This window comes from Alosa sapidissima, chromosome 15, assembly GCF_018492685.1.
Source record: "Alosa sapidissima isolate fAloSap1 chromosome 15, fAloSap1.pri, whole genome shotgun sequence".
Taxonomy (NCBI): domain Eukaryota; kingdom Metazoa; phylum Chordata; class Actinopteri; order Clupeiformes; family Clupeidae; genus Alosa; species Alosa sapidissima.
Window position 1 is genome coordinate 25,709,212 of NC_055971.1, and position 26,330 is coordinate 25,735,541.

General features: G+C 44.7%; 2 protein-coding genes across 7 annotated transcripts; both read left to right on the forward strand.

Annotated features, from left to right (window-relative positions):
• Positions 1 to 293: 293 nt before the first annotated feature.
• Positions 294 to 12,016, forward strand: LOC121683666 (E-selectin-like). 6 transcript variants are annotated; one of them, XM_042063396.1, is made up of 18 exons: positions 294 to 397; positions 629 to 707; positions 979 to 1,371; positions 1,742 to 1,846; positions 2,453 to 2,641; positions 3,376 to 3,561; positions 3,950 to 4,135; positions 4,301 to 4,489; positions 4,673 to 4,858; positions 7,221 to 7,406; positions 7,775 to 7,960; positions 8,126 to 8,314; positions 8,498 to 8,683; positions 10,034 to 10,219; positions 10,510 to 10,695; positions 10,861 to 11,049; positions 11,474 to 11,596; positions 11,844 to 12,016. In XM_042063396.1, the coding sequence occupies exons 1-18, from the start codon at positions 350 to 352 to the stop codon at positions 11,909 to 11,911; spliced, it is 3,060 nt and encodes a 1,019-aa protein (XP_041919330.1). In that variant the 5' UTR covers positions 294 to 349; the 3' UTR covers positions 11,912 to 12,016. The 6 variants fall into 6 exon arrangements, with proteins under 6 accessions (XP_041919330.1, XP_041919335.1, XP_041919332.1 ...); XM_042063401.1 differs by lacking the exon at positions 8,126 to 8,314 and having other exon boundaries at positions 7,775 to 7,820; positions 8,544 to 8,683; XM_042063398.1 differs by lacking the exon at positions 7,221 to 7,406 and having other exon boundaries at positions 4,673 to 4,763; positions 7,866 to 7,960.
• Positions 12,017 to 12,558: 542 nt separating this feature from the next.
• Positions 12,559 to 25,905, forward strand: shkbp1 (SH3KBP1 binding protein 1). Its single transcript, XM_042063405.1, has 18 exons — positions 12,559 to 12,729; positions 13,491 to 13,544; positions 13,656 to 13,701; positions 13,812 to 13,885; positions 13,986 to 14,044; positions 14,340 to 14,420; positions 14,852 to 15,019; positions 15,753 to 15,849; positions 16,293 to 16,483; positions 17,628 to 17,743; positions 18,027 to 18,114; positions 19,268 to 19,396; positions 19,710 to 19,880; positions 21,151 to 21,306; positions 21,836 to 21,932; positions 22,749 to 22,933; positions 23,452 to 23,584; positions 24,013 to 25,905. The coding sequence occupies exons 1-18, from the start codon at positions 12,683 to 12,685 to the stop codon at positions 24,767 to 24,769; spliced, it is 2,649 nt and encodes an 882-aa protein (XP_041919339.1). The 5' UTR covers positions 12,559 to 12,682; the 3' UTR covers positions 24,770 to 25,905.
• Positions 25,906 to 26,330: the final 425 nt, after the last annotated feature.

A 26,330-nucleotide genomic window follows, 5' to 3' on the forward strand; every position in this document is an offset into this window, starting at 1 on the left:
TATTGCATCATGCATATTCTGTTGAGATCCGATTTGAAATGGCTTAGCACTCTACCTGCTAGTTAGACTGGTGGCAGCAGCCACTAATACAGCTACGCCACTCTCACTGGCTTTTGTTGGGTGTTCACTGGGAGATACGCTGTGATGCTTCATTTCTAACCACAGGAAGTGTGGCCTGTGTGTCTGCATAATTGACTTGTGAGTGAAGCAAGGATAACACACCCCACTATCTTTGTGGCAAGTGTACAGAGTTTCCTGTGAATGTTGCATTAAAAGAGAAAGGAAGGTTGCAAAATGTCCTTTAATAGGAACAATGATTCAATAGTCAGGTCAGCTTTAGAGTGTGTGAATGGGTCTGTTGAATGCTCAGTCTACCAAAACATATGTCTGTGAAAAGGTAAGATTCTTCTACTCGTGGTCATATTACTCACTGTCATATTACATCATGCCTCTCACGTGGACTTGCACTCAATATAAACGTCTTTAAAGTGTGTTACTATGAATTGTGAATTTAATTTGTTGGATGTGAACCATCCTCTGCATCTGTATGTTGAGAGGCACTGGCAAAAGAGTGACTGGTGAGTTCTGTCTTGATGTACATATTTGTTGGCCTGTATTGGCATTGCAGATGCGCTCTTGGATATTTCATCAGCACTCATCCATGGTGACTGTGGCATTGGGGATTACTTTCATTGCAATAAGTAATGGTGAGTTATCCACAATGACATTGGTTTTGCACTATTATACATCACACAAAAACAAAGATTCTGATGCACTCAACAACATGGGATTTTGCTTCTTTATGGTATACATAACAAAATGACAAGGGACAAAACGAAACGTTGCTGTGTATCAAGGTACTTTGTTGTAAGTCAAGGTGCTTGCAGCCATTTCAAGTGTATTACCCAGTATGTTATTATTTTGTGTGAAAGTAGGATTCAAAAGGCTATGCTTATAATATGTCTGCCCCTTGTTCAGATTTGCTTCCAAGTCGAATGGGCGTTCAGGCCTGGACTTATAATTACACCACAGACCCCTTGGACTGGGATTCGGCTCGACTCTACTGCAAGAAGCACTTCACCGACATGGTGGCAATCCAGAACAAGGATGAAATCGCCTACCTCAACAAGACGCTGCCTAAGCCTGACAAAGGCTACTACTGGATCGGCATCCGGAAGCGGCAGGAGAAGTGGACCTGGGTGGGCACCAATAAGGTCCTGACACCCGAGGCGGAGAACTGGGCCATGGGGGAGCCCAATGACTTGGGCGACGGGCAGGACTGTGTGGAGATCTACATCAAGAGACACAAGGACACGGCAAAATGGAATGATGAAAACTGCAAGAACAAAAAGGGAACTATCTGCTACACAGGTTAGAATAATTCATAATTAATTTAACACGAATTGCAAGTTCTGATGTGATAAAAACTAGAAATGCTTAGTCACTCAGTGGCATATAAATGCAGGTTATAGTAAGAGTAAAACAAGATTCTTAATTATTTCATTTATTTTATATGAATTGCAAGAATATTTATTCTTATGAGATGAAACAAAAACAAACTGCTTTATCAATGGCATACTGAGATGCAGGTGCAATATGAATACATTTTTTTAAATGTATTTAGTATTTACAATCAGACTATTTACTTTGAAGTGCATCCTGTATCGGAGAGTAGCACTGAGTGATTTGTGGGGTTGAGTGTTGGACCTTTGTGTGTGTGTTTCTGTTTTAACTCCAAAAGCCTCATGCTCTAAGAAGTCCTGTCAGAATGGGACGTGTGTGGAGACCATTGGAGACTTTAAGTGCAGGTGTTACCTTGGCTTTGAAGGCCCTCGCTGTGAGAGAGGTAAGTGTGTGTGTGTAGTTAAAAACCCACATGCCTCACATCGACTATCTCACACATTTTCTCATCAGTGTCAGAGGGTAATGTAACCGTTTAGATGTTAGATGTTAGATGTTAAAGGAGAAATCCTGTGATTTTTCACATAGATCTCCGAGGTCACTGAGTAGGCCCTACTGTCGGTACGAGAAAAAAAAGAAAAAGCCTCCAGGCAGCTACGGTGCTACAGTCTGGGGGCATGTTCATGGGCCCCCATGTTCATGGCCCAAGAGTGTAGTGCTGTAGCTCAGTGACATTGAGAAATGTAGGTGAAAAATAGCCGGATTTCAGCTTTAATATTAAAATATAAGGCATGCTCACATTGAATTTCCATACACAATTCAATAAATGTTTGATGAAATACTGTATGTAGCACCTAAGGCCCTAGCTTGGCTCCCAACTCGGCCAAACAGAGTTTCACTCGCCTTTACACTTACCAACAACAACACTCTTGTAAATTATTAGAAAACAAGTTTGCAGTCAGTTTCTTCATAGTGTAAAGGCATTACGCAATGCTGTCCACACCTTGTACTATTATGGAGTGATCGACTAATTGACCTGCTTGACCTGCAGCTGTGGAGTGTCCAGCAGTGTCTGATGTCCCTAGTGGAGGAAGCATGAACTGCAGTCACCCCATTCCTCCCCACAGATGCAACTCCACCTGTGAATTCAGGTGTGATGAAGGCTTCCTGCTCCAGGGAGCTCAGAGAACAGAATGTGATGCCACAGGCCAGTGGACACACCCAGCCCCCAACTGCACAGGTACAGAATCACACAAAAACACACATTATTGAAGACACAGTAAATGTATATTTTTCCATTTAGAATAGAACACAACAGAGATACTGCTGGGCCTTATGTTTTGTTGCACCAGTTGTTTTTATTTTTGGTTGCTGATCAGTCAGTGTGAAAAATATGAAAAGATCACTGAGATGAATGAAAGAGTACTGGCTGGATGAGAACATTTTCAGGGTGAATTTGCATAATGTTTTAGACATTAGTATAAATTTCTTTACTCCCTCCCTTTACCAAAATGCTTTCTCGCTATCATTTACCAAAAGTGACTTTGTTTTGCTACTCATTTTTTGCAGTGTGTCTGCAGAGTGAACAATGACAATTTGCTTTAGAGAAGTGGGACCTGCCAGTTTGGAGCAGTTGTGCAACCCTTGCAAACTCACAGACCTCTGGCGCCATAGAGTTACAGACTAGGGACACGCCTTCGTTAGAGCAATCTCACAGAATCATTTTGTTCTTTTGGAGTACCCCACCCAGAGATTTAAAACAGCCTATGGCCGACTGTCCTTCTCATTCATTAGCTGATTTGGTCTCCTGAATCAGTACCACAGGAGAACTTCAACTTCAGTAATGACCCAAGAACTAGTCTGCATCACTGTTGTCATGCATACTGTATGTATATGTGGTTTTGATTATGTGTGAATGAGCGTCTGTGTTTGTGTGTGTGTGTTTGTTGTTAACCATGCTTACCCTTTCTCTAGTGGTCACCTGTGATCCTCTGCTGGTGCCTTCTGAAGTTCACTTCACCTGTGAAAACCCACTGGGTGCCTCATCCTACAACTCTACCTGCAATTTCTCCTGTAAGGCGGGTCATACTCTGACGGGACCAGCCAACCTCACCTGCCTGGCGTCTGGAGCCTGGTCAGCAGCAGCACCTGTGTGTGAAGGTGAGACCCTTCTGTCAGCAGGATGCTGGTGAGACTGTGTACACTTCAGATAGCTGGATAGTGTAAGACACTGAGGTGTATGATGAGTTCTGATGAATGGCATAGGCCTGACATAACATAAATACAAACATGAAAACAGGTGCATGAACAAAAACAGAGAACTTCTTTTTCCAAAATTCAAGATCATGAAATACATTCACGTTTTCTATATAAAGGCCTTAATGTCCAGTTATGCTCTTCAAACAACCTTCATGATCACACTGCAAATAAATAAAATAAAATAAATAATAAACAAATAATTATATTGTACTCCATTGCCAAAAGTGGCAGTGCCTTTGTAAAAAGAATACACAGTTTGTGGCATTCATTGTCTTTTGATATTCTTCAGTGGTACGCTGTGGCCAACTAAATGCCCCTCTTAATGGCAAGCTACAGTGTCAGGACCCTTTGGAGAAGTTCAGCTACAACTCCACCTGCTGGTCAGAGTGTGATAGCGGCTTCATCCTCAAGGGAAGCAGCTCCACCCACTGCTCCACCCGAGGCCGGTGGAGCCATGCCCTTCCTGTTTGCCAGGGTAAAGAAACACTCAACATAAGCTTCTGTTCTCTCTTCTGTCTGTCTAGAAACTCACCAACTTCATTGCCCATAACTGCACAGATTCCACCACAGCATTTACTTCTCACCAGTCTGGAAACCAGTCTCTATGTCTAGCCTCTCATGTCTCTGTCTCATTCTCCAGCTGTGGAGTGTCCAGCAGTGTCTGATGCCCCCAGTGGAGGAAGCATGAACTGCAGCCACCCCATTTCTCCCAACAGCTTCAACTCCACCTGTGAATTCAGGTGTGATGAAGGCTTTCTGCTCCAGGGAGCTCAGAGCACAGAATGTGACGCCACAGGCCAGTGGACACACCCAGCCCCCAACTGCACAGGTACAGACACTGAGTGGTAACAGAGGTGTGCCAACATTAGCTGAGATAAAAGGAAATACAGCAAGTGCTGGATGTCAGTGTTCTTTGGTGTGATGATGTATATGCACAATATGCGTGTAATTATCATGAAAATATATTGTTCATGGATGTTGTTGGAGTCAGTTGTTCTCCCATGTGTTGCAGCTGTAAGGTGCGAACATTTAAAAGCCCCATCAAACGGCACATTAAGGTGTCAGGACCCCTTGGAGAAGTTCAGCTACAACTCCACCTGCTGGTCCGAGTGTGATAGCGGCTTCATCCTCAAGGGAAGCAGCTCCACCCACTGCTCCACCCGAGGCCGGTGGAGCCATGCCCTTCCTGTTTGCCAGGGTAAGAACCTTCAAACCATCCTTACAGTTATTTTCTCTATTGCTACAATACACTTAAAGGTATACTATGCAGGTTTAGTTATTTTTGGTGAGTGTAGAGCTCCCTCTAGAGTCGTGATGTGTTTATATGTTACTCTGCTATTGTAAATAGCAAACTTATACCCCCTGTACACAATGCAAATGCTTTTGTTGTGGAGGTGAAGGATTAACAACAGGCAAAAACTATGGAGCTAAATTTGTCTCAATAATATTTGTATATGCGAATAAAACGAAAACTGTGTGCTGGTGATCCACAAATGCAAAATTAGATTTCACAAAGGCAATTTTCAGTTTTACAAATGCCATTTAATTTACAAATACACATCTACAATTGTGAAAACCAATTTACAAGTTACAAATATGATTTTTTTATTTGTGGATGTCAAAACACAAATGCAAGTCGAGAAATATTTGTGGATGTCGCCATCTACTGGATTGTGATTTCTGTGTGCCAGTGAATTAAAGTAGGCCTATTTACGTGTGGATTTGTGTGACTTTCATGTGAAGAACGTCTCAAAAACACGTAACTTTGGAAAGTGAAGAATGCGTGTGCTGGTGATCCACAAATGCAGAATCACATTTCACAAATTAAATTTTCGGTTTTACAAATGGCATTTTATTTACAAATGCACATCTATATTTGTAAAAATCAATATACGAGTTACAAATATGATTTTTTTATTTGTAGATATCAAAACACACATGCAAATCAAGAAATATTTGTGGATCCCCCTCTGCGCATATACAAATATTATTGAGACAAATTTAGCTCCATAAAAAACTATCTCCAAAGAGCAATATCTACTGACAAGGTAATGTTTCACGATTCTCACGAGATTTGGCGGGGCGCCGCTCTTGGAAGTTGCATGGCTGGTTTTTTCGGTATGGACTCGCTACTATGCTGTATACCTATGCTCGGTGAACGATTCGCCTATTACAAGTTCATTTACCATCAAATTGGCTTTGTAAAGGTGAAAATCTTTCATAGTGTGCCTTTAATGAAACTGAGATCCACTCGATCTTCATCTTCACCTTCTTTCTTATCTCTAGATAATGTGTTAACACTTGGTTCCTCATGTTTTTTTACACCCTTTTTCAAAACATTTAACATAGCTCTCCTAAAAAGACTCCAAACTCTATTACCGGTAGTTTAACTGTGTTGAACAAATGGGAATCATATATTTTTAGCTATCAAATCAAGGCCGAGGCCCAAGACATACATTGTTAGGATAAATTAGTAGGCTACTCACTATAGTGCAAAATAATCGCTTGTTACATACTGGAAAATATGCTAAATAGTTAAATGTTTTAGAGAGAAAGGGAGTGCAGAGGTAAGATGATCTCAAGTGAAGAAACAAGAAACAATAACTTGGCTTGCACAATAATCTTATCTTGAGCCATCGCTTACTTAAAGGAGAAGTTTGCCGTGATATTGACCTAAAGTGTGTTGAAACATGATGCCAAGTGTGAACTTTTGTCTCATAGCTCATCTCGGCTTGTCCCCTGCACTCCGAAATCTGGCGCTAGTTAGCCGATGCTACCAAAAGGTTTTCAATGGGGGTGCCTCGGGCATCAGGCTAGCCATGCAAATGAATCACTGTTTTACACCATTTACGAGGCTTAAAGTAGCTCCACACTTCATTGGTAGACTTCCGAGGGCCCTGACATTTAAAACGAGACATTGAGAACTTTGAAAAAGCACTAGTTTATTTACAAGACGATTTATACAGACAGTACCCTCAGGAAGTTTACCGTTCACCGCAATCTTGAATTTAGCCACGAAAAGTCGAGCGACGAGTACGAATGAACAGGTATGATAAGGGATCAAATTCCAAAAATAATTCAGTGGAAATGCATGGATTCCAGTTGCTTGCCCCATGCTCTGGCGCCATACAGTTACAGACTAGGGACACGCCTTCGTTAGAGCAATCGCACAAAATCATTTTGTTCTTTTGGAGTACCCCACCCAGAGTTTTAAAACAGCCTATGGCCGACTGTCCTTCTCATTCATTAGCTGATTTGGTCTCCTGAATCAGTGTCACAGGAGAACTTCAACTTCAGAAATTACCCAAGAACTAGTCTGCATCACTGTTGTCATGCATACTGTATGTCAGTTTGTTTATGTGTGAATGTGTGTGTGTGTGTGTGTGTGTGTGTGTGTGTTTGTGTGTGTGTGTGTGTGTTTGTGTGTGTGTGTGTGTGTGTGTGTGTGTGTGTGTGTGTGTGTGCGTGTGTGTTTGTTTGTGTGTGTGTGTGTGTGTGTGTGTGTGTGTGTGTGTGTGTGTGTGTGTTTGTGTTGTTAACCATGCTTACCTTTTCTCCAGTGGTCACCTGTGATCCTCTGCTGGTGCCTTCTGAAGTTTACTTCACCTGTGAAAACCCACTGGGTGCCTCATCCTACAACTCTACCTGCAATTTCTCCTGTAAGGCGGGTCATACTCTGACGGGACCAGCCAACCTCACCTGCCTGGCGTCTGGAGCCTGGTCAGCAGCAGCACCTGTGTGTGAAGGTGAGACCCTTCTGTCAGCAGGATGTTGGTGAGACTGTATACACTTCAGGTGGCTGGATTGTGTAAGACACTGAGGTGTATGATGAGTTCTGATGAATGGCATAGGCCTGACAGAACATGAATACAAACATGAAAACAGGTGCATAAACAAAAAAAGAGTACTTGTTTTAAGTCCCAAAATTCAAGATCATGAAATACATTCATGTGTTCTATAAAGGCCTTAATGCCCAGTTATGCCCTTCAAACAACCTTCATGATCACACTGCTTTCTGTAAATAATTATATTGTACTCCATTGCTAAAAGTGACAGTGTCTTTGTAAAAAGAAAACACAGTTTGTGGCATTCATTGTCTTTTGATATACTTCAGTGGTACGCTGTGGCCAACTAAATGACCCTCTTAATGGCAAGCTACGGTGTCAGGACCCCTTGGAGAAGTTCAGCTACAACTCCACCTGCTGGTCAGAGTGTGATAGCGGCTTCATCCTCAAGGGAAGCAGCTCCACCCACTGCTCCACCCGAGGCCGGTGGAGCCATGCCCTTCCTGTTTGCCAGGGTAAAGAAACACTCAACATAAGCTTCTGTTCTCTCTTCTGTCTGTCTAGAAACTCACCAACTTCATTGCCCATAACTGCACAGATTCCACCACAGCATTTACTTCTCACCAGTCTGGAAGCCAATCGCTATGTCTAGCCTCTCATGTCTCTGTCTCATTCTCCAGCTGTGGAGTGTCCAGCAGTGTCTGATGCCCCCAGTGGAGGAAGCATGAACTGCAGCCACCCCATTTCTCCCAACAGCTTCAACTCCACCTGTGAATTCAGGTGTGATGAAGGCTTTCTGCTCCAGGGAGCTCAGAGCACAGAATGTGACGCCACAGGCCAGTGGACACACCCAGCCCCCAACTGCACAGGTACAGACACTGAGTGGTAACAGAGGTGTGCCAACACTAGCTGAGATAAAAGGAAATACAGCAAGTGCTGGATGTCAGTGTTCTTTGGTGTGATGATGTATATGCACAATATGCGTGTAATTATCATGAAAATATATTGTTCATGGATGTTGTTGGAGTCAGTTGTTCTCCCACGTGTTGCAGCTGTAAGGTGCGAACATTTAAAAGCCCCATCAAACGGCACATTAAGGTGTCAGGACCCCTTGGAGAAGTTCAGCTACAACTCCACCTGCTGGTCAGAGTGTGATAGCGGCTTCATCCTCAAGGGAAGCAGCTCCACCCACTGCTCCACCCGAGGCCGGTGGAGCCATGCCCTTCCCGTTTGCCAGGGTAAGAACCTTCAAACCATCCTTACAGTTATTTTCTCTATTGCTACAATACACTTAAAGGTATACTATGCAGGTTTAGTTATTTTTGGTGAGTGTAGAGCTCCCTCTAGAGTCGGGATGTATTTCTATGTTACTCTGCTATTGTAAATAGCAAACTTCTCGCGACTTATCCCCCTGTACACAATGCAAATGCTTTTGTTGTGGAGGTGAAGGATTAACAACAGGCAAAAACTATCTCCAAAGAGCAATATCTACTGACAAGGTAATGTTTCACGATTCTCACGAGATTTGGCGGGGCGCCGCTCTTGGAAGTTGCATGGCTGGTTTTCTCGGTATGGACTCGCTACTATGCTGTATACCTATGCTCGGTGAACGATTCGCCTATTACAAGTTCATTTACCATCAAATTGGCTTTGTAAGGGTGAAAATCTTTCATAGTGTGCCTTTAATGAAACTGAGATCCACTCGATCTTCATCTTCACCTTCTTTCTTATCTCTTGATCATGTGTTAACACTTGGTTCCACATGTTTTTTACACCCTTTTTCAAAACATTTAACATAGCTCATAAAAAAACTCCAAACTCTATTAACGGTAGTTTAACTGTGTTGAACAAATGGGAAACATATATTTTCAGCTATCAAATCAATGCCGAGGCCGAAGACATACATTGTTAGGATACATTAGTAGGCTAATCAATGTTGTGCAAAATAATCACTTGTTACAAACTGGAAAATATGTTAAAGGGGTGGTTCAGGATTTTGGACATAGGACCTCATTTCCAAGTTAGAAAGTGTGATATTTATCAGTGGAGAGCGTTTTCAACACGTTTCATCCAGTCCTTCTAGTTGCAGAGTTCGCAGTTGCTAGGCTAGCGCAAGTCATCAGTATGTGTTAGCCTGCCACAAAAAACAGTCTTACCCACTCCAAAGTACACCCGAGGCAAATAAATTAAAACGCCAGACAATCGATGTAAATGTCTATGTCCAAAATCCTGAACCACCCAGAATCATTTTGTTCTTTTGGAGTACCCCACCCAGAGTTTTAAAACAGCCAATGGCTGACTGTCCTGCTCATACATAGATGATTTGGTCTCCTGAATCAGTACCACAGGAGAACTTCAACTTCAGTAATGACCCAAGAACTAGTCTGCATCACTGTTGTCATGGATACTGTATGTATATGTGGCTTTGATTATGTGTGAATGAGCGTGTGTGTGTGTGTGTGTGTGTGTGTGTGTCTGTGTGTGTGTGTGTGTGTGTGTGTGTGTGTGTGTGTGTGTGTGTGTGTTTGTGTGTGTGTGTGTGTGTGTGTGTGTGTGTGTGTTGTTAACCATGCTTACCTTTTCTCCAGTGGTCACCTGTGATCCTCTGCTGGTGCCTTCTGAAGTTTACTTCACCTGTGAAAACCCACTGGGTGCCTCATCCTACAATTCTACCTGCAATTTCTCCTGTAAGGCGGGTCATACTCTGACGGGACCAGCCAACCTCACCTGCCTGGCGTCTGGAGCCTGGTCAGCAGCAGCACCTGTGTGTGAAGGTGAGACCCTTCTGTCAGCGGGATGCTGGTGAGACTGAGGTATACACTTCAGATAGCTGGATAGTGTAAGACACTGAGGTGTATGATGAGTTCTGATGAATGGCATAGTCCTGACATAACATAAATACAAACATGAAAACAGGTACATAAACAAAAAAAGAGTACTTGTTTTAAGTCCCAAAATTCAAGATCATTAAATAATTGTATTGTTCTCCATTGCTAAAAGTGACAGTGCCTTTGTAAAAAGAATACACAGTTTGTGGCATTCATTGTCTTTTGATATTCTTCAGTGGTACGCTGTGGCCAACTAAATGCCCCTCTTAATGGCAAGCTACGGTGTCAGGACCCCTTGGAGAAGTTCAGCTACAACTCCACCTGCTGGTCAGAGTGTGATAGCGGCTTCATCCTCAAGGGAAGCAGCTCCACGCACTGCTCCACCCGAGGCCGGTGGAGCCATGCACTTCCTGTTTGCCAGGGTAAAGAAACACTCAACATAAGCTTCTGTTCTCTCTTCTGTCTGTCTAGAAACTCACCAACTTCATTGCCCATAACTGCACAGATTCCACCACAGCATTTACTTCTCACCAGTCTGGAAGCCAATCGCTATGTCTAGCCTCTCATGTCTCTGTCTCATTCTCCAGCTGTGGAGTGTCCAGCAGTGTCTGATGCCCCCAGTGGAGGAAGCATGAACTGCAGCCACCCCATTTCTCCCAACAGCTTCAACTCCACCTGTGAATTCAGGTGTGATGAAGGCTTCCTGCTCCAGGGAGCTCAGAGCACAGAATGTGATGCCACAGGCCAGTGGACACACCCAGCCCCCAACTGCACAGGTACAGACACTGAGTGGTAACAGAGGTGTGCCAACACTAGCTGAGATAAAAGGAAATACAGCAAGTGCTGGATGTCAGTGTTCTTTGGTGTGATGATGTATATGCACAATATGCTATATGTTATATATGCTAATATGCTCTCATAGAAAGACTCCAAACTCTAATAAATCCACAACCATTTTACTTTCCTTAATATGGCAGTAAAGAGGGTATACAGCCATCTGACTGCTCTTGTTTTTTAACCAGCATGCAGAATATGCATTGTGTTAACCCTTAAAGGAGCACGGAATGTTGAGAAATGAACATTCTAAAGAATATCTGGGTTCATTGAATTCAACATAGAATTTTAGAACCTTCAATTGTTGCGGAACTTAGAACGTTCAAAAACCTACACCTTTAAGGAGTTTGTTTCACTTTATTTCAGTGATAGAGAGACCATTGGGTGCTGCTCTGCTAATGTACACAGCAGTGGGCACTGCCTCTGTACTTGGCCTGTTTGGTTTGATTGGTGTAGGACTGTTTGTGCGACACCTTATGACTAAGAAAGGTAAGAATATGGACCCTTTCAAGAGAGTTCCATTATCAGCATCATAGTTGGCCCCACAAGGCTTCCATTTTAACAGTCCATATGTTATCTTAATGCAGAGGAAGTAGATTGGGGCCCAAATAGAACGTTCAAGCATTGTTTTTGTTTTTATTGTTGAAAGGGTCTATAATGGTGAAGGAATGTAGTATTGCTCTTTCTCTGTGTAATTTCTGTACATTTCTTTCTAATATTTTGTTCTCTTCCACAGCCAGTAGCAGTATGGGCGAGACATTGTGGAATACTGGAATCAATCCAGTATTTGACGTCAATATTTGATGACAGAAACAAATAAATGCACATTCAAATGAACATAGGGCAAATATATGAAATACAGTATGTGTTCAAATTTGTTATTATGAAATAAATGATGATGATGATGATACAGTGTATTGTGTAATCTATGGAATGATTGGAAGGAGTAATAAGTTAATATTTCAGACAGTCATTTATAAAAGTAATGGAAACTGCCATGGTATGAGTGAATGTGTCATGTGCACTCTTCTGCAGGCTGCACTTTCTAGCCTACATTTCCACCGCTGGGTGGAGCTCGTGCAGTTCAGTTCTCAGCAAAGGCCTCAATAATAAGTCTACCGAAAACTTGAGTCTGGTGGAGTTTTATACGGACTAACTTGCTATCTTATTAACTTACATGACATTCTTACTAATCAGATGGTATTCAGTAGCCTACCTCTGAAAGTGGAGCCAGGTTAAGAACAAAGGATGATACTGTGATGGTAGAGATTCAGAGCCCAACGTTGACTATATTGAACAACTCTATGTATATTATTATGTGTATATTATTCATATTATCTGAGTAATTGAAAGTGTGCATACAATTGTTTTGAATCGAATTCTCATGTCGCAATCTGAAATGTTCGGATGACCTTTAATTTGAATTGTAACTTCATATGCGGTACCGGAAGTTAGTCCCGTCAGCGGGGCCACTTTAATGCTTTTGTTGGGATGAATACGACTTGGGGAACAGTTTAAAAAATCTTGTGTACGACACCAGCCGATCATGTACAGTCCTTGACACGAATATACATCATGTCAAGGATTGGGGATATTATTCATTTGAATGTCGGTGGGAAGAGGTAAGAATAGGTTCTGTTTTCCTGACGGATACATATGAGAGCGAAAGCCAGCCGGCTGATGCTAGCTAGCTAACTATAGTGGATGACGTTTAGTGGCTAACGCCCTGTCAGTGAGCACAACGTTAGCCATGCTAGTTAAAAAGCGATGCTCTATTCGTTGTAAGTGCATCTCATCGTAGTACACTACCGTTCACTGATATCCAGACCAGTAGACCAAATGTGACGTTAAGACAACAAAGATTAAAGGAATAGGTCATTCTACTTGGCTAGCATCAACGTTAGCTATCTAGTTACAGCCAGCAACTTCATCTAACGTTAACGTTACCTGAATGCTCCTCTGGTTAACTAAAAGTTAGGTCAAAACATCATCAGCTAAGAGAACAGATAACTGTTGTTTGTTCTCGCATGGGATGTTCTGGGATGGCACTTCAAGAGTAGAAATGTGCAATTAACTAATGATCTATCCTGATTAACGTTAGTTAATTTATGTAGGTGGGTAGTAGTGCTTTACAATAACACTTAGCAGCTACCATTATGGGAACTTTATCATGGCACATAAGTTACGTTAAGGGACAATGATGTATTTTCCGTTGGTCAATATGAGAAAGTTCCGACAGGGCGACCAGGACCCCGACACAAAGCGAATTTTGTTACCGTTTCCTGGCTTCTGCTGAGAAAACAAACAGACGTTTGGGTCTTGATGTCATCAACATTTGCACTCCCTTGCTAAATTGTGCACTCTTCTACACGGACCCATTTAGGTTCAGTACTTCAAAGCAGACGCTGACATGGGTTCCCGACTCCTTTTTCTCAAGGTTGGTGATTTTTATAGCTGTCAGAAATGTGATTAACATTTTAAGTCTTTTGCAGCCCGTGAACTGTCATTTAATTTCTAACATGCCCCCTCTCCTTTGAAAACTGATTAGTCTCCTAAGTGGTCGGATATCAACTTTGAAAGACGAAACTGGAGCGGTACGTTGTCTTCCATTTCTGCCTGCAAAGTTTTTGTAATTACCAGGCTACTGCATATTGGGACTTTTCATTCTGTTGTTTACTCTCTCACACTCGTTATTTATCTACAGATATTCATAGACCGGGACCCCTCACTTTTTGCTCCGATTCTCAACTTCCTCCGAACCAAAGAGCTGCACCCCAGGTATGACTTAAGTCTATAAATTGTGCATAGAATTTCAGTCACAGATAAACACTTTACATTAACATTTTTCTAATTTTTTGTCTTTGTCTTTCCTTCACAGGTCTGTGAATGTGCACTTATTAATGCATGAAGCAGAGTTCTATGGAATCACTCCCCTTGGTAAGGACATAAGAGGATATGCCTCCTGCTGTCAGTATGTGTTAAACCATGTGTGCTACTACGGTCTGTCTTTAGCATATCTCTTAAGACTGAAGGTGTCTGGGAGAGAGGTTTACTGTAGACCATGCTACTGACTGATTGTTGTTACATTTAATTATGCCAGACTAGGCATAACATAGAAAAAAATAATCTATTAGGCAGTTAAGCTTCTGGACAGAGTTAAAGTGTGTGTGTGTGTGTGTGTGTGTGTGTGTGTGTGTGTGTGTGTGTGTGTGTGTGTGTGTGTGTTCCGTAGTGCGTAAGCTGCAGCTGTGCGATGAGCTGGATCGTTCCTCGTGTGGGACTGTGCTCTTCAATGGCTACCTTCCTCCTCCAGGTAAGCAGAAGTGCTCATAGGAACTACACGGGTGGGGTGCCAGCCAGCCACATGAGGGCCCCTGTGATTGTGTTGAGGGCTACACAGTAGTCTGTCTTTAATGATAAGATTGTGTGTGTGTGTGTGTGTGTGTGTGTGTGTGTTTGTTTGTGTGTGTGTTTGTTTGTATGTACACATCATGTGGTTCTTTACAGTTATTGTCCTAATTTAAATGTTTGATGAGGTTGATTATCAGTTTTCTCTATTGTTATGCAAAGTTATTGTGTGTGTCTGTGTAGGTTTACACCTATCAAGAGGTTGTTGTCTGTGGTGTTGATGATAATTTTCTTTTCTTGTGTATGTGTGTGTGTATCTGTATATGTATGTGCCTGTGTTTGTTTGTTTTTGTGTCTGTGTGTATCTGTATGTATGTGTGTGTATGTGTGTGGAAGTGTATCCTGTGAAGAGGCGTAACCGGCACAGTGTGGCAGGCCCTCAGTTCATGGGCGGCCGATCTGGCCCCGTGGAGCGGGCACCCGTCCGCCGGAGTAACACCATGCCACCCAACCTGGGCAACGCTGGCATCCTGGGCAAAGCTGCCATGGAGGAGAGGGTGATAGGTGAGACGTGTGGGCATGGTGGACCAGCGGTAACGTCACCTACTGACAATCGGTTGATGCACATTTGATTCCTGAACCCGCTGATGCAAGTCTGTGTCACTTTGGATAAAAGCTAAATATCAGTCATCTTTAACTTTCAACTATATTGTGTTTGTCATGTGTATGTGTACATAGACTGAACAAAAATGCAAGCGTTAACACCTTTGTTGTTAAGCTCCCATTTTTCATGATATGTTAGATTTACTGAAGGTTTAGATTAGATTTATTGAAGGTTTACTTTTCTCAGATCTATACAGTTCTATATATATAGTTCTGTATTCTACTGTATGTATAGTCTTTGTTAGTGAGCACTTCACCCAGCCCAAGTAATCCGTGACACATCAAGAGCTGATCAAACAGATGTGGAGCTGATTAAATGCTGATTATTGCAAATATGTTCCTGGTCACAATAAAAGGCCAGGTTGTTGCTCCTGAACTGAATATATGGTGAAGTGTTCACTAATAAGATATGTGAATAACTAAGATTTTATCACATTATTTGAACAAATACTAATTTTGTGTGAATAGAGAAGTCTAATCTTTCACTTGCAACTCATGCAAAAATGGAAGTAACATGTGTTGTGTTACTGATTTTGTTCAAGTAATTACAATAATCAAATCATAACTAGCTGCAATAATAGTAGTTAACAATTATGTCCCTCTACCATCCCCCCCCCCCCCCTCCCCCCGCCAGGCTCTGGTTCAGTGATGGATGCAGGGATGGTGCGTATCGTCTGTGGACATCACAACTGGATTGCTGTGGCGTACGCCCAGTTTGTCGTGTGCTACAGGTGAGTCAGTGCGTGAGCCAACACCACTGTTTCTTCTGCACGGAACACAAGGAACACAAGAATGAATAAGTCGTTTCGCAGAATGACATTGCTGACAATATTGCCAAAAGATGCCTGTTAGCTTTGATATCTAAGTGATGTTTGCAAGGTTTTGCATGCTTTTTAGGTAGCTAGCTCACTGCTTTTAGACCAAAACTCGTGTATTGCTGCAGCTGTATCCAATACAGTACAGTCATTAGACAGATCAGTCAAAGTCAAGGACTTTCTCTGGTAAATTCACTGATGTCTTATCTATGTGCTCTCCTCTCTCTCTCCCTCTCTCTCTCTCTCCCTCCCCCTCTCTCTCCTCTCTCCTCTCTCTCTCTCTCTCTCTCTCTCTCTCTCTCTCTCTCTCTCTCTCTCTCTCTCTCTCTCTCTCTCTCTCTCTCTCTCTCTCTCTCCAGGATGAAAGAGTCATCCGGCTGGCAGCAGGTGTTCACTAGCCCGCGGCTGGACTGGGTGATTGACCGCGTGGCCCTCAACGCCAAGGTGATGGGAGGCTCGCTAGGCGACAACGACAAGATGGTGGCCGTGGCCTCGGGCACCGAGATCATCCTGTGGGCCATCTGCCCCGATGGCAACGGCAACGAGATAGGTGAGGTGGAGATCCCTCTGAGAGGAAAGAAAGTAAAAAGCTGCAAGCTTGACTGCATTTTGTTGTATTATTGGTTGTACTACTGTGCTATTGTATCATGACCCCTTTAGTTCGTTTTTGACTGACTGGGTAGCCTCTTAGCGCTAAAATGTGTTGGATATTGATGCCAAGGGACATATATATATATATATTATATATTAATTCTTCCATGGTGTACGGGCTCTTTCATATCATAATGGTTCTGTATGGAGTCCTCTGTGTAGAGGTACTTCATAGAGGCGTTGTATAGGTATACAAAATATTTTAGAGAGAATATGGGGATAATGTAGAACCATTTTCTTGCTACAGTTAGTTTTAAGCATTAACAGCAGCGCTCGGGGAGCAGTGAGGGGTTAGGTGCCTTGCTCAAGGGCACTTCAGCCGTGCCTACTGGTCGGGGTTCGAACCGGCAACCCTCCGGTTACAGGTCCGAAGTGCTAACCAGTAGGCCACGGCTGCCCCAATATTACAGTATAAATATATATGTATAAATATAATATTAAAGGGACACCAGGCAAGCCTGATGATTTTTCTCTACGAAACTCCCCCTAGCGCCTGTACGTGTCGATACGTGTGTGAGCCCTCACTCGGTCTGAAGCTCTTTTTCTTTTCTTTGAATCTTCCGTCAAGGGTTTTTGCTGCTTCTTCGCCAGCTCTGCCATTATACACACGTTTGCAACAATCGCTAGCGTTTCGTTTGCCTGCCTCTGTGCTGTGGATGCAGGATGTAAACTGATCCTGCTTCTCGCGATGTCTGAGACTTTGTGAGACTGAAGGTCGGCGGGTTTGATACACTGAACTTGCAAGTGGGATATTCTTCCTACAGGCAGTAGGGGCGGGCGAGAGAGTCTTCATTCGCCCTGTAATGAGTCATTTAGAGACTAGGATTGTTTCTAGAAAATAGTGTTGTTTCTGGTGGAGAGACTCTAGCCTTGTTTCTAGAGATTCTAGTGTTTCTAGAGACTAGTGATGTTTCTGGTGGAGAGACTCTAGCCTTGTTTCTAGAGATTCTAGTGTTTCTAGAGACTAGTGTTGTCTCTGGTGGAGAGACTCTAGCCTTGTTTCTGATGACATTAGTGTTGATTGTGCTGTGTTTTCCATGCAGGTGTGTTCAGCTTGAACGTGCCCGTGGAGGCGCTCTTCTTCGTGGGGAACCAGCTTATCGCCACCAGCCACACGGGCAAAGTTGGCGTGTGGAACGCCGTTACCAAACACTGGCAGGTAACAAGGAAACAACAAACATATTATAGTCAATATATGGGATAATTTGCTGAGGAAAATTATCAATATTTTAGCACCATTGGTTGCATGAATGAATCAGTCAGATATATCATCTTAGTCATCATTATCAACCATTGTTTATTCAGGGAAGATTGACTGAACATTAAGCTCTTTTTACAAGCTCTGTTACAATACTGTATCCTAACATGCAAAGAGAGAAGTATTGTAGGTAGAGTAATCTCTGTTTGTGTGATGACTCCTCTTTTCCCCTCCTGTGCACCAGAATCAGGATGTGGTTCCCATCAACAGCTACGACACGGCTGGGTCCTTCCTCATCCTGGGCTGCAACAACGGCTCCATCTACTACATCGGTACGCCACTGCAGGCCTCTCCCTGGTCCTCACCTGTTTTTTTTTCTGGGATTCTGTCTGGGATGAGGGATGAATGGATGAGTGCAGAGATAGAGGTGTGGAAATCTCTTTTAGAATGTGTCTACATTCACAGGGCTTGAAGTTCTCAGGCACTGTGCCTGAATTCAGGCTAGGCTATGTAAGATGTGAAAATGGATTATTATATACAACAATTTCTTCCTTGCTTTAAGCCCTGCATTGAGCTTGCTCATCTGTTTGATTCTATCTGTTGTTTTGTTGCTTCCTAGGCTGCGTTAGCCCTGGTCAGTGTTTTTTGTTTTTGTCAAATGGAGGAAGTGATCAGTTAGCAAGCCTTAATAGTCAACGGCCCCATAGAGGTCCATAGAGACTTCCTGCCGTCACTTTGTTTTCTGCTCCGTTATCCACAGATTGCCATTGATTTGGGTCAGTTTGTCTTAGTTTGCTGTTTTCTCTTGTCTGACCACAAGGCCGATGAGGTTAAATAGGAAAATTGAACACCTCCACTGACCGTCCGGTATACATTTGGGCCGTATAATTGACACAGCCATCCCAAGTGTGTGGGTTAGGGCTGCAACTAACGATTATTTTCATATTCAAGTAATCTGCTGATTATTTCAATTAGTCAGTTAGTTGCTTGATCGATAAAAAGGCAGAAAATGGCGAAAAAATGTCCATCATTGTTTCCCGAAGCCCAAGATTATGTTTTCAAATGCCTTGTTCCGTCCACACACCAAAGATATTTAGTGCACTTATTCTGCACTTAAAAGCTGCAAATATTCAAGTTTAAGAAGCTACAATCAGAGAATTTTGATGTATTTTCCTTTAAAAATGACACCAATTTGTCAATTATCCAAATAGTTGGCGATTAATTTAATATTCAACAACTAATCAATTAATCGTTGCAGCCATAGTGTGGGTGGAGGAGAATTCTATGAGTGCACATGTCAGTGTGCAAATAGGTTGTGCAAGTATGTATCTCTATATACATTATATTTGTGTCTGTGTCTCTCTCGCTTCCTCTCTTATCACGATCACCATCTCTGCGTGTGCATGTGTATTTATGTATATATTTTCTGTGTGTGTGTGTGTTTTGCCTGTCCTATATTGTGTGTGTGTGTGTGTGCGCGCTCAGATGTGCAGAAGTTCCCCCTGCGGATGAAGGATAATGACCTGCTGGTGACTGAGCTGTACCGAGACCCGAGTGAAGACGCCATCACCGCCCTTAGTGTTTACCTCACACCTAAAACAAGCATCATGAAATGTGATTCACTCCTTACGTTACTTTACACACACACACACACACACACACACACTTTAAGTGAATTCCTTCTCTATTAATAATTTATTAATGCTCTTTAATGTTTTTTTTTTCTTTTTATGAGTGGTCTTTGAAATTAATGATATCAAACTGTCAGCCCATAATGTTTTATTGTTCCTATTTTGAGACACACCTTGACTGTTCTGCTCAGCAGAATCCTAACAAAACAAATCCTAACGTGTGCGTGTGTATGTATTTGTATGTGTGGGGGCGCACGTGCGTGTGTATATGGTGTGTGTGTGTGTGTGTAACTCAGGTGACAGTGGTAACTGGATTGAGATAGCGTACGGCACCAGCTCTGGCACGGTGCGAGTGATCGTCCAGCACCCCGAGACGGTGGGCTCGGGCCCCCAGCTCTTCCAGACCTTCTCCGTCCACCGCAGCCCTGTCACCAAGATCATGCTCTCCGAGAAACACCTCATCTCAGGTACGTCACACACACACCTGGGCATCAACAACACGTTACATTTATTTAGCGCTTTTTTTAGACACTCAAATCGCTTCTCACTGAAGGAGGAACCTCACTAACCACCGGCAATGTGTAGCATGCATGGCAGCCATTATGTGCCAGAATGCTCACCAATGGGGGATGATTAGGGGGCCAGATTGAGTGAGCCAGGTTGGGACACCTGGTCATTAACATTAAGATCTCTGAGAAATGAGTCAACTCAGGTTCACACCTGAGGTACATTCAAATTCGCAAACATACTCTAGACGAACGTTTGCAAAGAGTTTGAGGAGGTATTTCTCCACGAACATACAGTGGACCTGGACATGAGCTGGAATGTTTACACCAAATGATTAAAATTGAGAGACTAGAAAATATATTCACCACCAATGTTTGCCACTGTTTGCCGAATTTGAACACACCTCAGCCCTTACACACCTCATCTCAGGTTCACCCGCCCTTAAAGGGACACCAGGCAACGTTTTTGTGTTAATTAATCATCTTCGTAAGTCGGTATATGGTTAAATGACTCATTACGGGGCGAATGAAGGCTCTCTCGCCCGCCCCTACTGCCTGTAGGAAGAATATCCCACTTGCAAGTTCGGTGTATCCTACCCGCCGACCGAAGCAGAATCAGTTTACAGCACAGAGGCAGGCTAACGAAACGCTAGAGATTGTTGCCAAAGTGTGTATAATGGCAGAGCCGGCGAAGAAGCAGTGAAAACCCTTGACGGAAGACGCAAAGAAAAGGAAATGAGCTTCAGACCGAGCGAGGGGTTTCGTAGAGAAAAAGCATCAGGCTTGCCTGGTGTCCCTTTAAAGAGTCGTTTTACCCTAAGTTATTACCAAAACGAATGTGATAAACAGATAAACACACACCTTAATAGCCTACCGTACCGACAGTTCCCTTTTTGACCAAGGTTGGGGAATCCTCTTCTTTTGGAGCTATTTTTTTCACACCAGGCTACACAAGGAAGTTGTAGTTTTTCCCAAGCAAGCAAAGTAAGAGATGTGGTGTGAGTTGTGCTTCCCAGTTGGAGAGTGTTTATGCCCCAGATAACACGCTTCATTTGTGTTACTACCTCCTTGAAGGGCACTGCTCCTGGTATTTGGCTGGTGCTGCAGCTGCTCAGTCCCTGAGTGTGTTTTGCAGTGTGTTTCCCAGCATGCTCCATGTTTCTATTTGTGTTTGTTGTGTTGTGGTGTTTTATAGTACGTGTTTTAAAGTCCTCTAAATTCGTATTTGCAGTGTGCGCGGACAACAACCACGTGCGCACCTGGACGGTGACACGTTTCCGCGGGATGATCTCCACACAGCCGGGCTCCACGCCCCTCTCCTCCTTTAAGATCCTCTCGCTGGACGACATCGACGGACACGCCGGCTGTGGTGCCGGCACTGAGATCGGTCAGTCACAGAAAGGGAGTGGGGTGCAGGGCTGGGTTAAATGTTAAAGGTTAAAGGTCAACCTTTCATCAGGGGAGCTTTAGACATTCTAACAAGATTCTGCTCCGCAACTACTGACGGTCCTAAAATTCCATGTTGGATTCAGATTTTGTTTAGAATGTGAATTGTACGAAATTGTCGTCACTCTGTTGTGATGGTAGCTGCTAAGGTCAGAGGTCAGACCCTCTACTCGCATTGCCGTTGGGCGGGGGATCTCTACTCTGTCAGATGCTTAAAGTCACTGGGTGCAGACAGTCTAGGATGCTGTGAAGAGCCTAAAGGAGCATGGTGGGTAGCTATTGGAAGTCTCAGCTGTCGGAAGATTCATCCATTCCTGTGAAGTAGTACCCATAGCCTAATACTCATCGGAAGATTCATCCATTCCTGTGAAGTAGTACCCATTGCCTAGCATTAGCGCGCTGCATAGATTGCAGTCTGCTGAGTAGTCCTGCAGTGCTTTTAGTGAAGATGTTCCTTCCTCCCCCTGCAGGTCCATACGGCGAGAGAGACGACCAGCAAGTGTTCATCCAGAGAGTGGTCCCCGACACCGACAAGCTCTACGTCCGACTCTCCTCCAACGGGAAGAGGTCAGTTCCACAGGTTCAATCAAATGGAATCTGTTTGGGTTAAATTATGGGTTAAATTTAAGCAATAAATGGGTTAAATTTAGGCAATAAAGCACAAGCTCTTGCATTGACTTATGGATATGTGTGTGTCTTTGCCAGTGAACATATAGCCTATAGCATATGTAGAGCTAAGCAATAAATCACTAGAGATCTCATAGGCGTCTGAATATGAATATGTCTTCCAGAGAGCATATGTATAGCATTTAGAGAAGGAGACGCATCACCAGAGCACACAGAGTTGGGTTTTTTTATTGTGGTGCACAATAATAATAATAATAATAATAAAAACAAAAACCCAGCTAAAACCCAACTCTGTGTGTTCCGGTACTTCTCCCTCTCTATGTGATTGGTCCTCTCCCGTGAAGCACCAGACTGTAATTCAGAAGCGTCAAAGTCCTTTTAGGCAAGTCCCTCCACTCAGCGGCCATAATGCAACGCTTTTTGGGTACTCATCGGGCATCCTATTCGGCAGAAATGCGCGTGCGCAAGGCTTCACGACACCAACCGTGCTCCAGCGGCGAGTTCACAACACATGATTGGCACGATGTCTGCACAACACAGCACATAATTGGCTCAATGTATACATATGTGTAGACAACGGCCATATTGGCCATGCATTTCTATGGAGGATTTTTTGAGTGTCTCCTCATTAGAAAGTCTCTGGCGCGGTGGAACTACCTTTTTCAGCATATAGCCTTTATTTGCAGTAGGCCAAGCTGAATGTTCGTCTGATATCATTTCCTGCGTGACCTTTGCTCCTGGTCTGTGTCCCGTCAGGGTGTGTGAGGTGCGCTCGGTGGACGGCACGTCCATCACAGCCTTCATGGTGCACGAGTGCGAGGGCTCCAGCCGCATCGGCTCGCGGCCTCGCCGCTACCTCTTCAGTGGCCACGGCAACGGCAGCATCCAGATGTGGGACCTGACCACCGCCATGGAGATCGCCGGGAAGGTCGACATCAAAGGTCAGGAGCCTGACGGGCAGCGCCGGTGTGAACCAAAAACACTGAGGCTTTCACCCCTAGTTTGCACTAGTGACAGTAATGGGCAGTAATGGGCTGTAGTGTCACCGGTGATAGCAGCGGTAGCATCAACTGTCGGCCCATTCCCAAACCCACCGCTACGAGGTTGTGTTCCTTTGGATAAAAGTGTCTGTGAAATACCAGTCACTTGTTACTTTTCTTGTACGTTTCATACACCTCAAGACCCAAAACACTGGCTAAAATCATACGCTTTGTGTACATGTATGTTAGTAGTTCATGCTATATTTCTTTAACTCGTATTGTAAGTGGCCCAGTGTCCACAACAAATGGGGCATGATAGCGACTGTGCATCTGTCTGAAGTATAAAAGCTGTATAAGAATAAAGGACAATTAGGAAGTAGTTTAACGGATATGATAGTTTCTGGAATGTGATTGGTTAGTTTCTGGAATGTGATTGGTTGGTTGCTGGAATCTGATTGGTGTTGTGTATTGATTGGCAGCGCTGGGCGGGCCTACAGAGGAGGAGCTGCTGGAGCTGCTGGATCAGTGTGATCTGGCATTGACCCGGACGCCAGACATGAGTCCAGCTGCCTCACTCACACACTCCAGCACGCCACGCTCATCCACCTGCAGGTACAGCTGTCACTCACACTCACACTCACACTCACACACTCTCACAATCACACACACACTCACTCTCACAAACTCATTGACCCATCTCACTGACATGAATCCAGAAACCTCTCTGGCGCATACACTCATCATATATCTATGTCTATCCTGTCTTAGCAGAAGGATAATCTGCTTATCTTGTTTCTTCTATCATCTAACTCCTTTAACTCCCTCTCTCTCCCTCCCACTCTCTCTCTCTTCCTCTCTCTTTCTCTCTCTCTCCCACACTCTCTCTCTCTCTCTCTCTTTTCCTCTCACACTCTCCCACACACTCTCTCTCTCTCCCACGCTCTCTCTCTCTTCCACACTTTTTCTCTCCCCTCCTCTCTCTCTTTCTCCCCCCTCCTCCCTCTCTTTCTCCCCCCTCCTCTCTCTGTCCTGTCCTTCAGCCTGGTGTCCCAGACGTCCAGTGATCGTGGAGTCGTCCTCCGCGGTGCGGCGGCTGGTCTGACCGGCAGCCTGCCCCGCCAGGCGCCCCTGGTGCCCTTCTCCCGCCCCCCCCCTGGGCAGGCGCAGGCGTCCCTGAGCGGCGGCGGCGGCGTGGGTGGGGGCAGTAGCGTGGGTGGGGGCAGTAGCGTGGGTGGGGGCAGTAGCGTGGGTGGGGGCAGCCCCCTTCCTCCCCGCGGCCCCCCCGAGGCCCTGCGCCGCGGCAGCTTCGCCGAGCGCTGCCAGGAGAGAGCCAAGGGCGCCGAGGGCATGGGCATGGGCATGGGGGCGGGCGCGGACGCGGCGGCGGCCGCTGGGAGACGCAGCCTGGCCGTGTCCAGCGAGCTAGAGGCGCGGCTGGGGCTCCGCTCGCCGCCCGGCTTCCCCTCTTCGTCCCCCTCTCATCCTCCTCACCCCCACCCCTCCTCTCCGTCTCAGGCTGCCCCGGCGGCAGCAGCAGGCCTTTCGTCGTCCTCCTCGTCCTCCTCTTCCTCCATGAGGAGGTCTCCGTCTGCCGTGTCGTCTGGAGCGGGAGCTGGCCCGGCCCTCAGCCCGACGCGCTCCCAGACGCCCGTCTCTCCCCCGCGTCGACCATCCGCCACTGCCGCCGGCCCCAGTGCAGAGGCCACACCCACCGACAGCACCAGCCCCTCCTCCGACAGCCTAGCGTCGCCCCCAGCAACCAGCCCCAAACCACACATGAACGAGACAAGCTTTTGATTGGCTGGATGCATGCTTTGAGCGTGTGTGTGTGTATGTGTGTGTATGTGTGTGTGTGCGTGTGTTTGCAAACAAAAATGTAGCTGAAGTAAATCTTTAAGATTACAGGATCTTTTTTAATGACTGCAATCTCTAAATGTCTTCCATGAAGTGTTTGCAGTTGTGTCAAGGGCTTCCCAACCATAGCTTTACCATGGGGGTGTGGGGGGGAGTTTTATGAGTTACTGTTTCTATTATAAGTGATATTGGTTTTGTTTATTTTTTTCTAACGTATAATGTATGAATTGAACCACGTTGAATCAGATATTTTATACGACTAATTCACCCTGTTTCACCCTGGCCCTCAGTGCTGCACTGTTGAGCTCCAGACGTAACGCAAGCATTCCTCCATCTCGACTCCGTCGGCCCGTCTCGTACAGAGTGGACTCGATTTCCATGAGAAGTGATGTGTTTGCGCAAAGAGAAACTGAAAGAAATTCATTCCACCGCTTCAGATGGCTGACGGCTAGGGTATGGGGCTCGGGTCAAGTAGAAACAGATGGACTTAAGCCGAGGGTTACGGTTGTCAGTGGCTCTCGCAGAACCGGGCCGATTTGGCTCGGGGGGGGGGGGGGGCACCAGGGAACTCCTCCTACCCTGTAGAGTACCAGAGTCCAGAACCATAATTGGGCCCAGATTAGAGTTGACCACAGAAGTGGTTCATGCCCCTTTTGAAACCCAGTTCCAGAGTGGGTGGGACATATCAGTGTTGAGAGGGAACAGTCTTACACGATTGGACCAGAATTTAACTGTCAGTCCAGACTTCCAGGTTGACGAGTTTTGCTTTGGCCATTTTGTGATATTCACTACAGGAAGCTCCGTTAGACTTGATTGTAAGTGTGCCCCGCTTGGCTATGCTAACATATGATCATATTCTTCTGTTCTTCCTCTGCAGAACAGAATCCACTTATTGGCTGCATATGTCCAGAGCCAGTTTTGACGTGTTCAGAGTACAGCCAGGGTCCAGATTGTACTGTATGTCCAGGCTAGATACCATAGCTATGGCAGAAAAGGGCCATTTCAAGTCTGTGTGTGTGTGTGTGTGTGTGTGTGTGTGTGTGTGTGTGTGTGTGTGTGTGTGTGTGTGTGTGTGTGTGTGTGTGTGTGTGTGTGTTTGTGTTTGGGGGTGGGAGGGTGGTGTAGGTTGAGTTGCCTTTGCTGTGTGTTTGAGTGCCTTGCTGAGGATGGGATACTAACACTGCCAATCAAGATCAGATGGCCAACAGAAGTGTGTGTGTGTGTGTGTGTGTGTGTGTGTGTGTGTGTGTGTGTGTGTGTGTTCTCCCTTTATATCTAAGTGCTTCAGAAGGTTCTCTACACAGTTTTCTCATCCAACTGGTCTGCTCCTGCTCTAACCCCACACTGTGCTTCAGGGTGTCCGTGGCACTGTTACTACTCAGAGCACTGGCGCTGTTCACACACAGCTGTGTTGGTCTCACACTGGCATCTCTTGTCTCTTGTTTGTGTTGGTGTTGTTGATTTATGGGATGGGCATATTGTTATTGTTCTTTCAAGTGCATTC

What these genes read in the sequence shown, in the direction of transcription:
- shkbp1 (XM_042063405.1), top strand. Translation starts at nt 12,683, where the DNA reads ATGTCAAGGATTGGGGATATTATTCATTTGAATGTCGGTGGGAAGAG. An exon ending in CGGCTCCATCTACTACATCG is followed by an intron (nt 18,115 to 19,267) that starts GTACGCCACTGC and finishes GTGCGCGCTCAG; the next exon opens with ATGTGCAGAAGTTCCCCCTG. An exon ending in TAAAACAAGCATCATGAAAT is followed by an intron (nt 19,397 to 19,709) that starts GTGATTCACTCC and finishes TGTGTAACTCAG; the next exon opens with GTGACAGTGGTAACTGGATT.
- LOC121683666 (XM_042063396.1), top strand. Translation starts at nt 350, where the DNA reads ATGGGTCTGTTGAATGCTCAGTCTACCAAAACATATGTCTGTGAAAAG. An exon ending in AAACATATGTCTGTGAAAAG is followed by an intron (nt 398 to 628) that starts GTAAGATTCTTC and finishes TTGGCATTGCAG; the next exon opens with ATGCGCTCTTGGATATTTCA. An exon ending in TTTCATTGCAATAAGTAATG is followed by an intron (nt 708 to 978) that starts GTGAGTTATCCA and finishes CCCCTTGTTCAG; the next exon opens with ATTTGCTTCCAAGTCGAATG.